The sequence below is a fragment of the Malania oleifera genome, chromosome 5 (assembly GCF_029873635.1).
Source record: "Malania oleifera isolate guangnan ecotype guangnan chromosome 5, ASM2987363v1, whole genome shotgun sequence".
In the NCBI taxonomy this organism is placed as follows: Eukaryota; Viridiplantae; Streptophyta; class Magnoliopsida; order Santalales; family Ximeniaceae; genus Malania; species Malania oleifera.
In genome coordinates, this window is record NC_080421.1 from 90,581,533 (window position 1) to 90,596,692 (window position 15,160).

Below are 15,160 nucleotides of genomic sequence, written 5' to 3' on the forward strand. Positions count from 1 at the left end.
AATTTATGGGATCACGGGTGCACACTGCGCCACAGTTAGTATCGACAATTCAAGCGAGGAAGTTGCTTCAGGGTGGTTTCCAGGGTTATATTGCATATATAAAGGATATGCCAGAAGAAGAATTAAAATAGACTGACATTCCGGTAGTTAGAGAATTTCCATATGTATTTTCAGAGGAATTACCTGGCTTACCACCAGACCGAGAAATTGAATTTACTGTGGATCTACTACTAAGGTCGGCACCAATATCTAAAGCACCATACAGAATGACTCCAACTGAACTGAAAGAATTGAAAAATCAATTGTAGGAGTTGATGGATAAAGGGTTTATCAAGCCTAGTGTGTCACCTTGGGGAGCATCAGCTTTGTTCGTGAAGGAGAAATATGGGACTATGAGGATGTGCATTGATTATAGAGAGATAAACAAACTGACAGTCAAGAATAAATATCTTCTTCTCAGAATTGATGATTTATTTTATTAGCTCCAGGGGACCCAGGTTTTCTCCAAGATTGACCTTCAGCCAGGTAACCACCAAATGAAAGTTAAAGCAGAGGACATTTCGAAGACATCATTCCAAACCAGATATGGGCACTATGAGTTCCTAGTAATGTCATTTAGATTGACTAATGCACCGGAAGTGTTTATGAATTTAATGAATCGGGTGTTCCGTCAGTATTTGGACTAGCTTTTTGTAGTATTTATTGATGATATAGTGGTCTACTCAAAAAGTTTTGAGGAGCACGAAAATCATTTGAGGTTGGTTTTTCAGATACTGAGAGAAAAGAAATTGTATGCTAAATTCAAGAAATGTGAATTCAGGCTGAGGCAGGTTACTTTCCTCGGGCATGTGATCTCTGGGGATGACATATCTATTGATCCGAGTAAAATAGAAGCAGTGGTGAATTGGGTGAGACCAGGAAATGTTCAGGAGGTCAGGAGTTTTCTAGGTTTGGCAGGGTTACTACCAACGCTTTGTAGATGGATTTTTTAGATTATCAGGTCCACTGACATGACTTACAAGGAAGAATGTGAGGTTTGAATGGATCAATTATTATAAGCAAAGCTTCCAAGAGTTAAAGCGGCAGCTGGTCACTGCGTCAGTATTGTCTATTCCATCAGAAGAGGATGGATTTGTGATATAAGTGACGCTTCCCATAAGGGACTTGGGTTCGTGTTGATGCAACACGGGAAAGTTATTGCCTATGCTTCTGGTAGCTTAAAGAATATGAAAAGAACTACCCAATACATGATTTCGAGTTAGCTGCCGTTGTGTATGCTCTAAAGATCTGGAGGCATTATCTTTACGGTGGGAGATATGAAATCTTCACAAACCATAAAAGTTTAAATTATTTCTTCACCTAGAAAGAATTGAATATGAGGCAAAGAAGATGGCTAAAGCTCATTAAAGATTAGGATTGTACGATCAGCTACCATTCAGGGAAAGCAAACGTTGTGGCTAATGCACTGAGTCGAAAGTCAGTGAGTACAACATGATCAACAGAGGAGATTCCGCATCCGATTTGGATGGATTTGGAGAGGCTAGGCATGGAGTTTATAGAAGATGGTCACCAATAATTTATTGCCAACCTGGTGATACAGTCTACCTTACAAGAAAGAATTAAAGTTGCCTAGAGAAATGACGCAGAGTTAGTAGAGTTGATAGAAAAGGTGCAGGACGGACATGGAGAAGATTTCATTATATCAGATGATGGAGCCCTACGATTTCATACTAAACTATACGTTCCTACAGATGCTGAGATTAAGAGGGCTATCTTAGAGGAGGCACACAAATCTTTATTCACAGTTCATTCTGATAGTACTAAAATGTATCGAGATCGCTGGGAATCCTTCTGGTGGAGTGGCATGAAGAGAGAGATAACAAAATTCATGGAGCAGTGTTTAACATGCCAACAGGTAAAGGTTGAGCACTAGAGGCCAACAGTTACAGCCACTCCACATTCCCGAGTGGAAGTGGGACCATATATCTATGGACTTCGTTACAGGGTTACCGTCTGCTCTACATGGACAGAATGTCATTTGGGTGATTGTAAACCGGCTGACGAAGACTGCCCACTTCCTACCTATTAAAGTCAGCTATCCTATGAATAGACTGGCAAAGATATACATCCAAGAGATAGTTCGACCTCATGGAGTGCCAATATCTATAGTTTTAGACCGAGACCCACGTTTCATATCACAGTTTTAAAGGAGCCTACAGGAGGCTTTGGGGTCTCAGTTATCATTCAGCACAACTTTTCATACTCAGACTGATGGGTAGACAGAGAGGATGATCCAGATACTTGAGGATATGCTATGAGCATGTGTGCTGGATTTTGGGGGTAGTTTGACCTAATATATGCCGCTGATTGAGTTCAATAATAACAGCTATCAGACCAGCATCGAGATGGCACCTTATGAGACATTATATGGTATGAGGTGTCGTTCTCCACTATACTGGGATGAAATGGGTAAGAATGCGAGTTTTGGGATCAGAATTAGTGCAGCAGGCATATGATAAAGTTCGACTAATTAAAGACAGAATTAGTGTAGCTCAGAGTCGACAAAAAAGCTATGCAGATACTCGTTGTCGAAAACTAAAATTTGATGTGAAAGATCACGTGTTTTTGAAAGTAGTACCACTAAGAGGAATTATAAGGTTTGGGAGGAAGGGTAAGTTGAGCCCTAGGTTTATTGGTCCATTCGAGATACTTGAGAGAGTGGGTCCAGTCGCCTACAAGCTAGCGTTAGCACCAATACTATCTAGGATACACGACATATTTCATGTTTTCATGTTGAGGAAATACATCCCTGATCCCTCCCTTGTGATCAGCTACGAGGAGATAGAGCTCAGAGATACACTAGTATATAAGGAAACACCACAGATTCTAGACAGAAAAGAACAGGAGTTGCGTACTAAGAGAATTCCACTAGTAAAAGTCATGTGGAGAAATCACGCAGTGGAGGAGGCTTCGTGGGAGCTAGAGGAGGAGATACGATAGAGATATCCACATCTGTTCAGTGGGGACCAGTATTAGACAGAAAGAATAATAAAAATTCAGGTAAAGTAAATTCAGTTTATGTAGTTTGGATTTTATTTTATACAAAGTAGAATGATGTATGTACAAGTTGCATATTAGGCTATAGGATAGGTAGTGTTTTGGGTTTTGGGAGAATTTTATTTTATATATATACTAATAATCTCACATAATCGTATATGTTACCACGGTATTCTTCTGCCATAAGTGAGGGCAATTAATAAAATAAGTAGCCAATTTTTCTTTAGGAAATGGTGTATAGTATAAATAGTAAATTTTGAGGATGAAATTTTATAAGGGGGGCAGAATGTAGCAACTCGGAAATTATAATGATTAAATAATAGAGAAAAGGAAATTTTCAAAAGGGTTAAAATATGGTTCGTCAACGAATGCCTTGGTTTTGTCGATGAACTCCCTGTAGCATTCGTGGACGAGTCTTAGTGCTTGTCAATGAAGAGATATTGAGAGGGTAAATTTCAAACCCTTGGTTCGTCAACGATTTCTTTACCTTTGTCGAAGAACTGCCTTCTTCACCTCATCGACAAAGCCACGTGTCTCGTCGACGAAGCCATGTGTCAAGTCACCTATAAATTTGCAAAATCAGGATTTCAGCGAGCAGAAACAGTTTTTCCTCCTTTCTCTCTCTAGAATTCGATTTCTCTCACTTCTCTCTAAGATTTCGGTTCCGTTTCTCTCTGGTTCAACGATCAGAAGCTACCACAATGATCCTGGGGAGATTCTCTACAACTTAACTGAAACAGAATTTCGATTTGAGAAGTTTGGGAACCATCCCAAAATCAGGGTAAGTAGGTTATTTAAGGATTATTTGGCTTGTAGGCTTTTCTAAACTCAGATTTATTTGTAGATGTATTATACTGATGTTTGGGATGATTAAATTTGGGTGTTGTGAATTGAGGGTTTTGGGGCTTATACTGTAGGCAGGTTAGGGAACCTAATGGGTGTTCTTAGGAATCCAGGTAAATGATAAATAGTTTATAAATTCAGGAAAAGTGAGTATGAAACTATTCTGAGAAACTCAGTTGATTGAAAGGGGAATATATATATATGTGTGTGTGTGTGTGTGTGTGTGTGTGTGTGTGTGTGTAATTTCAGGATCTTGGTATTATGGATGTCGTGGGTGTGAGTTAGAAATTAACAAACAAGCTTAGTAGTCAAGTAAGGGAAATATGTTATGCTAGGAATTTTAGAAATTTTATCAGTAATATATATATGTGTTTCAGGGTAAATTCTACAGAGTATAAATTATTATCATTATCAGAAAATGCAGATTTCAATACAGGAGTTTTTATTTATTTAGTTGTGTAGCATGAGTTAATATCATAATAGTTCAGAATTTATACAGTTTTTCAAAATATCATGGTTTACAGTATTTTTGCACAAAAATATGTTTTACCAAATTTTACAGAATTATGAATTACAATGCATATACAGACAGATGTTTTACAGTTTTTATAACATACCATAATTTTCAGAGTTTCAAAACCATAAGATATTACAATATATTCAGTTAGATATTACAAATCAGATATTACAGTTATTTCAGTAAGATATTATAGTATTTTCATATCAGTTTTACAGTGTTATGGTTATTTTGGAATCATGATGAAACAGTAAGATAATTATATATATTAGTATTATATAGTATCAGAAAGATAATTATATATATTAGTATTATATAGTATCAGACCTTGATGAATTATTTCAGTCAGTAAAGCACGATACCGTAGCTATTTCAGATTAGATGCAACCACATATCTCAGATAGTGTGTGGATTTCCGACAATCATGCTTTGGAAGGATTGCAGGCTCCCCAGAAATCTTGATTGAGAGGGCCGATTTGTAGAGGGAGAGATCAGTTACCGAACCTTTGGAGGGATTGCAATATGGTCGGCCTGATGATTGATAAAGTTTCAGTTACTTGTCCTGGTAGGCCAACCAAAGTTAAGTCCCGCTCAAGAGCCACACAATCCTGTCATGAGGGGTTAAATCATGATATATAGTTTTCCAAGGTAGTTTTCACAGAAAGCTCAGATTTTATAAATATACTTTTAGTCCACGTAGGTGTGAGTTATACTATGTATTATTTTACAAGCTATCTCAGTTTCAGTTATTTATCAATAAATTATTTATGTAAACTCAGTTGTCACACACTGGTAATAGCATATTTCTTCTTACTTGGATTTGTCACATCCCAGTAAATTAACATTTTTCAAGTGATCCAGCTAAACGAGCAGATCAAGCTAGGAGGTAGAGAGGTTATTTGCCCTTCGCTGTCTGTAGGGTGAGTGTTTTCGGAAAGATGCATTTTTGGGAGGTTTCAGGAGTTTAAATAGATGATGCTAGGGGATGTGTATTGATGTATATATATTTTTTGGAAAAAATATTAAATTCTGGTATTGTAATAATGGTTGTACAATTTTATGCTTTTTGCTGCATAGGTTTGCCCAGTGGTTGTTACAGGGGTATAAGAGTAAATGATTATCAGTATATTTATATTTTACTTTTAAAAAAATGGTATGAAATTTTGAGGTCGTTACAAATAAGCTCAATTTTTATAGTTAAGTTAACAATTATTGTTTGTTTTTTTTTTAGATTTCCAACAAATGGCACCACCACCTAAAGTAAAAATATAACTAGTGGTAGAGAAGGAGTCACTTGACAAAGTATTCTAATCAGTAACACAAAAACCTTCAAGTACTGTAGGATAGTTAAAAACAAGTCATAACCTTTGGAGCCAGCTAAATATTTGACTGGATGCCCAAGGGTATTTCAATGTTCTTTACTTGGTTTGCTAGAGAATCTACTAAATACGTCTACTGCATATGCAATGTTAGATCTAACTAAATCAATTACATATGATAGGCTACCAATAATGCTACTATATTTCTTTTGACTAATCACTTCATTTTCACTTTCAATAAAAAAATAAATGATTACTTGAATCAAGAGGAATAGAGACATGCTTACATTTATCGTAGTCATATTTATTCAAAATTTTCTCAATGTAATGCGACTGATCAAGAAATATACCATTGCATGATATTATAATTTTCAAGCCTAAAATAACATCAATCTCACTGAAATATTTCATCTCTAAATTCTTTTAAAACATACTTAATATTTTATTTGCGACATGCAAATTTGAACAAAAGATTAGTAAGTCATCCACATAAAGGTTAATAATAACATGTGAGTTTTCCCAAGATTTATAACATATACACTTGTTAGACTCATTTATTTTGTATCTATTCTCTATCATGTAGGAATCAAACATTTCATCTCCCTACTTTGGAGCTTGTTTGAGTCAAAGTTAATTATTTAATTCATACACTTTATTTTCTTGGTCACGCTCTATAAAGCCTTTGTGTTGGTCCGTATAAATTTCTTCATCTAGGTTCCCATGTAAAAAAACAGTTTTTACATCCATTTGATGAATTTGTAGATTATAAATTATAGCAATTGCAATTAATAGTCTAATGGATGTAGTCTTGGAAACTAGGGGAAAAATATCAAAACATCATATGGATATACAACATATGGATATACAACCATGTGGTAAATCTATTCAAGTTTTCATGCTTTGTTAGAAATCAAAGATTTTATCTCATCATTCATAGCCTTTTTCTAAAAAATTGCATCCACTGTTGTTAAAGCATCTTGTAAGATGATTTGACTTAACTCTAAAATATAAACAAAATATTCAAGACCAAAATCTTTTTTAACTCTAACTCTTTTACTCCTTCTAGATTCAACCTCAAAATCTCTTTTATTCTTTAAACTAGGAGTAGATGAGTTTAGTTCTAAATCAATATCATTACCAATATTTTGGCCTCCTCTATTTCTAGTCTTAAAAGGAAATTTCTCTTCATAAAAGGTTGCGTCACTTGATTCAAAAATAATATTATTGTCAACATCTAAAAATTGATAAAAGACAAAAGTAGAAGCTCTATCACCTAACTTCGGCTTTTTAAGGTCTGGAAATCTTACAAAGACTAAATAACCCAAACTCTTCTGTAATGCCCTCCAAAGTTCAAAAGGAGTCACTTTGGTCTTTTTGTGTGGCACTCTATTCAAAACATGACAAGCAGTTAAATATGTTTCTCCTTGAAGATTAGGAGGTACACCTAATTTTATTAGCATAACATTAGTCAAATTTATTAAAATTCTATTTTTCATTTTTGCTATGCTATTAGAAGCAGGTGATTATAGTAGAGTAGTTTTATGGATTATTCTCAGGGATTGTGCAAATGAGTTGAATTCTAAAGATTCATACTCATAGCCTTTATCACTTCCAATTCTCTTAATTTTTCTATTGAATTGATTTTCAACTTTGAAGAGGAAAATTATAAATATTTCAAAAGCACCACTTTTAATTTTTGAACAAATAAAAATACGTATATTTTTAAAAATCTTCAATAAAAGTGATAAAATTTATATTTCCTCCACGAGTTAAAATTCCTTCAAATTCACATAAATCTTTGTGTGAGTTAAGTCCAACAATTTGGTATTTCTCTCAACACACTTATGAGACCTTTTTTTTTTTTTTTAAGCTTTATTACATGATTCACATTTTTCAAAATCCTTTACAATATTTGGAATTAATCTCAAATTATTCATGATTCCAACATATATACTATCAACATAGCATAAACGAGAATGTCAAAAAATTAAGGAAGAAAGCAAGTAAACAAAACTCAAGGTGCGCTTTATTGTCCTTCTCAATACTTAATTTAAATATCACATCACAAACATAACCATTGCCACAAAATGTCCCATTCTTAGCAATTACCTATTAATTAAATTTCATGGTTTGTTTAAACCAATCTTATTAAGAAGAAAATCTGGCACCAAATTCTTTCTCACAAAAAGAGTATAATACACAACTTTGAATACTTATATCTTTCCAGAAATAAACTTCAATTCAACCTCACCCCTAGCAAGCACTTGGGTGGTATGTGAATCATCAAGTATGGCCATTTTGGGTTTCTTAAAAGCACTGTACACTTTAAACCAAGTTTTAACATAACAAATATGTCTATTAGCACCTAAGTCTACCCACTACCCTAAAATATTGTGGACCTTATTTATGTCAGTATCATTGCCACAAGCAGTTCCTTAACTACATTGGCTTGAGGATTAGGTCCACATTTTTTGAAGTTTGCAAATTTGAGCAATATTTCCACTTTTACAACAAATGAAACAAATATTATTGTTTTGCTTGTTTTGTTATAAGGGGGTCCTTAGTTCCAATTCTTTTGGTGCTCTTATTAATTTTTTGAGGTCTACCATTATGTTTTTTTTAGGAAAATAACTATAAGGCAAAGTATTTTGTTCATAAGCAACTAAATTACCTTTTTTGTATTACCATTATTTTACTGTATAAGTGCATCTTGTCCTCTTGTCTCCTCCTCTACGTGGGTTCGAGTGATCAAAGTTTTGAGAGATATATCCTTCTACTTGTGGCGCATGCTCTTTTGGAATTCTCTCCAAGATGAGGGTAGCTTATCAATAATTCTAGTCACAACAAGATTGTCTCAAATCTTGACCCCTTTAGATGTAACTTCTGCCACTATCATTTGGAAATATTGTGCTTGTTCTAAAATTGATTTTCCACCCACCATTTGACAGCCAAAAAAAAAATCAGCTAGTTGCATATTTCTTCACACCTACCTTCCATTATCATACTTATTTTGCAAAGTCTACCAAATTTTCTTTGCAGAGGAGTAAGTAATATCATAATAATCTTAAAAATGATCAGTAAGAACATTTAAAATACAATATAGGCATTTATAATCATCGCTTTCATATTGTTCTAACTATTATGGTAATCGACCAACTTATCTTTATTTATGAGTTAGTATTGATTTCGTTTGGACGCTTCTTGGTGAGGACATAGGCAACCTTGAGGAGACTAAGATACACCTTTAAATCGAAAGGGCTTGTTGAGATCTCTAATGTTTTCATTGGATGTTTCAAATATAAGCTTCATAGTTTGAATCTCCTTAAAATTGTTATAAATTTAGTACAAATATAACAATAAACTAAAACACAAATCAAATACAAATATGATTCACAATTAGGCTAAGACACAAATATCTCTCTCTTCAAGGAGATTCAAGTCTCAGCGATTTTTGGCTTAGCCCATAAACTAGTGCAATAGAGTTTCTCTGGACTTGTCTACCTTAGGATACAATATCCTAATTTGAATCATACAACTATCTCTAATTCTGCACAAATAGAAAAGTCCAAAATTCCACCAGAAAAAAACCCTTTTTTTGGCTATTAGAATCTCTACACTCCATAATGAGATGGTGCGAAGATGTGAAGGGATTGGTATATAAAAATTATGTGCAAAGCCAATGCTTTAGGAGTCTATTTATAGGCACACAAGACCTTTTATTATCCACACACTTAAAAAATAAAATGTATCTAAAATAAATTGATCACACCTAAATTCAAGGTACACTCACATAATTAATATTCTAAATTTATGAAACACATCAACCAATAACTAGGGTTGCAAACAAACCAAGCCGCTCACAAGTGGCTTGAAATCTTGGCTCGAGAAGACCTCGTTCAAGCATGTTCATTATGTAAATAAGTGATTCCCAAGCTCAATTTTGTGGCTCATTTAATAAAAAAGTTGAGCCTGAACATGGATCAATTATAGGCTAAGTTTAAACTTATTTAATAGACTTGAATTAGAACCATTTATGGGCTAGTTTTATAATATTAGAGAAATATACTTCTCATCTTAGAAAAATATAAATTTTCCTCTTTTTCAACTATCTCATGTATATATATCAGAGCATGGTTTCTTAACCTATTTTTGCGCCGCCGCCGTCCGCTCAAGTTATCGTTGTTTCCCGCGATATCTCTTGGCTTTCCCTGTTCTTGTCGCAGTTCTCCCGTCTCTCTCTGTTTTTTTTGCAGCGGTATCTTGTCTTCTCCGGCGTGTTTTCGTCGTAGCTTTCGCATGCACGTAGTCCTCGGCTGCATCTCTGTCTTCCGGCTTCTCTGGCTCATTCCGTTCCGGCGTCGCTCCCTGCTCTCTCTGCTCTCTGTCTCTCGACTCCCTATTTTTTTCGACATCTCTCGGAGTTGTCTCAGTCTGATTGTCTTCTCAGGCCAGACGCCTTCGCTCAACGTCTTCTACCTTCTCCGGCCTCATCTCAGTGCACCGTTTAGTCGCCGGCGTCATATCTCTCCTCCCAGATCATCGTTCGTCGTTTCCCTTGGCATTGCAGTTCTTTATCAGTTTTTGTTGTCGATCATCATCGTTCGTCGTTCGCCGTCGCCGTCATCGTCATTGTCGTCGTCCGTCTCTTCTGGAGTTCCTCTGAAGTTCTCTTCTGCCCTCGATTTCAGTCGCCGTGGCACGACTACTGACCAAATTTTCAGTCGCCGTCGCCCTCGATCTCAGACTTCATCGCAATCTGCCATCACCCTCGATTTCCATCATTCAGTCTTGTAGTCCCAGCGCTCAGTCCAGCATTCTCGGTTCCATCTTGCAATTCCGGTCATATCTCTCAGTCCCTCTCTGTTACCAGTCCAGAAGCTTCTCTCATTTCTCTCGTCTTCTTCGGCCTCGTCCCCGCCAGCTCCATTTTTTCCGGTGAAAGCAGTCATGGTAGTCCTCTCCGACCCAATAGTTCTGTTTCTCGTAATTTTTCGCTCTGCAGAATTGCCTCTTTGCTCATCTTTCACATTAATGTGAAGCTGCTGCTCTTTAGCTCTACCCTTCAGCAGATGGGGTCTCAGCTTGCTTACATCTGAGAGTTGAACTGGCTTCAGGAAGAAATCTCCTGCCCCCTCTTCCAAGCATCTGCTGATCCACGAAGGGATATTCTCAAAAGACATGATCACAACTGACCCAAAAGCTGCAAGGCCTTGCTTCTAGAATCAACTGCTGTGACTTGTTCGTTCGGCTTCTTGATTAAACAATCGCTGCATTTGCTTTTCAATTCTTACGGCGAGGCTATCAACTCAAAGATTTATGCTTTTTTGGCCGTCGCAAAGATTCGATCTGCCTCGATTGGGAGGTTTGATTCATCTGAATTGACGTTATGGAAACATCTGGTTCTTTAATGGCTGCAAATATTGTCACCGGTTTCCCAACCTCTTCAGATTGATATCTCTAGTCTCACCAGCGTACAATACCGTCAACTGATCTTCTATCGCCTTTGAACACCAACTCTACCAATTTTGCCGGTAATCTTGTCTCTTGTCATTCTGTTTCTCTTTCTAACACTGAATGGATTGTTGATTCAAGTGTCTCCGATCACATGACTTCAAATTTGTTTTCTCTTGATAATATTCAACTTCTCAATCAGCCATGCCCCATTAAACTTCCAAATGGTGACATTGTTTCTGTAACTCATACCGGCACTATGCTGTTTTCTCCTACTTTTTTTCTTTCTAATGTTTTTTATGTGCCTTCATTTAAATTTAACTTATTATCCGTCAGCAAACTTACCACGGATCTCAATTGTGTTGCTATATTTTTTCCCACCTTTTGTATCTTTCAGGACCTATCAAGATTTTAACGTGTGAAGTACGGGATGGGCTTTATCACTATAAACCTCCCTCCGCCTCAGTTTTCCACTCTCATCGTGTTTCTGACACCACTCTTTGGCATCAATGTCTTGGTCACTCTTCTATCTCATGTATTCCAAAAACCTTAAATATTTCTTCTTCTCATCTACCTTGTGATGTTTGTGCTAGAGTAAAGCATATTCGTTTACCTTTTTATTTATCTACAACTAAGAGTACATTTTGTTTTAATCGGCTTTATTGTGATATATGGGGTGATTATCCTATGGCTTCACTTTCTGCTGCACATTAATTTTTAACAATCGTGGATGACTACTCAGGTGCTACACAGGTCTATCTTATGCGCATGAAATCTGATACTTTCTCTTACCTTACGAATTTTTGCACCATGGTTAAAAATCAATTCAATTGCACTATTAAGCACGTGCGCACTGATAATGGCAGAGAATTTCTATCCACTTCACTTCAAACTTTTTTCCATGATCAAGGTATTCTTCATAAGTGCACATGTTTGGATACACCTCAATAGAATGGTGTTGCCGAGCGTAAACATCATCATCTTCTTAATGTGGCTCGGTATTTATGTTTTCAAGCTAATTTTCTCATCTCCTTTTAGGGTGAATGCATTCTTACAGCCACTTATTTAATTAACCGCACTCCATCACCCAGCCTCAATCATAAGTCTCCTTATGAACTTCTTTTTCAGAAACCACTGTCCTATACACACTTGCGCGTGTTTGGGTGCTTGTGCTATGCCCAAACTGCTCGTCAACACTGCGATAAATTCTCTCCTCATGCTCCCCGATGTATTTTCCTAAGTTATCCTGCTCATTATAAGGCTTATCGTGTCTACAATCTTGAAAATATAAAAATTCTCATCTCCTGTGATGTCATTTTTGAAGAAAATATTTTTCCCTATCATCTCATCTCTCTCACTCCTACATCTTCTCAAGTCCTTCCTCTTCCTATTCCTGATATACATCCTTCCTACACTTTACCTCCTCCACCATCCACACCTAACCCTAACCCCCCATCTCTCCCTCTTTCTCCCTTGGTCTCCTCCCCGGCACCTCCACCCTCACCTCTTCCACCACCCCCTCCACCCACCTCTTCACGACCCAAAAGAGCTGTCACACATCCCTCTTACTTGGTTGATTATATCTGTCCTACTTTACCAAAGTCCTCCACGGTTTCAAGATGTTCCTCAAGTACAGTTCATTGTCTCTCCTCCTTTTTATCTTATCATCGTTTCTCTAACTAACATTTGGCTTTTCTTTTTGTCATGTCCCAACATCCCGAACCTACCTCATATTCTCAGGTTGTGCTACACCCACATTGGCGTGCTGTCATGTCTTCTAAAACCCAAGCTTTAGAAACCAATACGTGGGTTCTTCAACACCTTCCACCTGGAAAAAAAATCAATTGGCTGTAAATGGGTGTTCAAAACAAAACTTCGGACCGATGGATCCATAGAGCAACAGAAAGCTTGCTTGGTGGCCAAGGGCTACACTCAGGTAGAAGGTTTAGATTATCTGACACTTTCACTCCTGTTTCTAAACTCGTTACTGTTAGGTGTGTTCTTGCAATGGCTGCAACTCAAAATTGGCATCTCCTTCAATTGGACGTCAACAACGCTCTTCTCCATGGTGACCTCGATGAGGAGGTCTATATATTCCCTCCACCAGGTTATTGCAAACAGGGGGAGACTCGTGTTTGTCATCTTCAGAAATCCATTTTTGGTCTTAAGCAAGCCTCTCGCAATTGGTTCTCTAAATTATCTTCTATTTTACTTGTTGCGGGTTTCACCCAATCTCAGGCCAACCATTCTCTTTTCACCCGCTCTCGGAATCAGTCGTTTACTCTCATTCTTGTTTATGTTGATGATATTTTCATGGCATGTAATGATCTCTCTGATATTAGTACTTTTAAAGTCATGCTTGCTCATAAATTCAAACTAAAGGATCTTGACAAATTGAAATATTTTCTTGGCCTCAAAGTTGGTCGCTCTCCCACTAGCATATTTCTTAATCAACGCAAATATGTTCTTGACATCCTCACTGAAAGCGGTCATCTTGGTGCTCGTCCTGCCCATTTTCCCTTGGAACAAAATATCAAGCTCAATAATACTGATGGTGATCTTCTCTCCGATCCAAGCTTGTTTTGGCAACTCATTGGAAGTTTGATATATCTCACCATCACTCGTCACGACATTGTGTTTCCGGTCAACATTCTCAGTCAATTTATGCACCTGCCTAGACGGCCACATTATGATGATGCTATACGTATTCTTCGATACATTAAGACATCTATCCTTCTCCAATTTTAACAAATAAGATCGAATCAACTTGATAGACTGCAATGATCTTAAAAGTAGAAACTATTTTTACATAAAAATTATTTAGCTCAAACTCCATAATCTTGATTTAGTAATAAGGTTAATAGGCTAGCTTGGTGGGGTAAAAAAAACTTTAAGGCACAAAATCTTCTCTCTCTCAAAATGAGATGTTCCAAAAAAATCAAATTGTTAGTGAGCACCTCAGTAGCTTGACTCAGTAAGGGCTCATGAGTTCATTTATTTATATAATAAACAAACTTGAGTCAATATATGAAAGTTCGGTCTAAGCTCGGCTTGAGCTCGAGTTTGGTTAAAAAATTAATGAACAAGCTTGAGCAAGGCAAAGCTCTATTTAACTTGAATTGGCTCGTCTCTTTTTTGGCCCTACAAATAACTTAATAAAGTAGATAAACATCTAACTTTAAGGTACATGTTATTTCCAAGTTGATATATAAAATCTTATAATATTAATATACTAACACTTGTCAAATTCAATAAACAATATGCATCAATTCAAAACCTGAATTATTAAATTTTTTATTCTCTTATCTTTTTAAAAGTTATAAAATTAAAAAAAATAAAAATAAAAACAAAGATATAATGGTGAATGTGATAATAATTTGTATCCAATATTTTCAAATAATTGAATTTTAATATTCTACAAGAGTTTAATTTAAATTAAACTTGAATCTTAAATTTGGATTTATATAAATTTAAACAAGATACAATATAAAATTATACTGAATTTCGTACAAATCCAAACAAATTCTGAATTCCACACTTCCAAACACAATCTATATAAGTTTTTAATAAATGGATTTTAATCAAGGTACTAAAATCATATCTATTATATATGATACTAAATCCTATCTTTCTATTATATATGAGACCTTTTGTGGGCTTGTTTTGATTTTTTAATGTTTTTAAAAAATGAGGAGCCATACCTCAAAGTAGAATGTTGCTCAAGACTGATGGTTGTAATCGTGATAGCTTTTGAGTTGTGATCCACCATTTACAACATGAGATCAGTCATTGAAGAAATGTACAAGGAAAAAATATTGGGTTAGACTTTACCTAGGGTATGTATATAATTCTATAAAAGACTAGGTCTCATTTCCTAAAGACTAGCCCAGTGATGCATGCTGGTGTCTTTTTTGGGTCTGGTCATTAGATCATACGTCAATATTAATGGCTTTCACAGGTATGTCTAAACCAT

The 15,160-nt window shown here is 36.0% G+C and overlaps 1 protein-coding gene across 1 annotated transcript; it reads right to left on the reverse strand.

Moving 5' to 3' along the window:
- Positions 1 to 10,514: 10,514 nt before the first annotated feature.
- On the reverse strand, positions 10,515 to 10,916 carry LOC131156042 (two-component response regulator ORR9-like). The gene has a single exon (XM_058109493.1). The coding sequence runs from the start codon at positions 10,914 to 10,916 to the stop codon at positions 10,515 to 10,517; it is 402 nt and encodes a 133-aa protein (XP_057965476.1).
- Between the last annotated feature and the right edge of the window lie 4,244 nt (positions 10,917 to 15,160).

Coding starts and splice junctions, on each gene's coding strand:
- LOC131156042 (XM_058109493.1), bottom strand. CDS start 10,916: ATGTCTTTTGAGAATATCCCTTCGTGGATCAGCAGATGCTTGGAAGAG.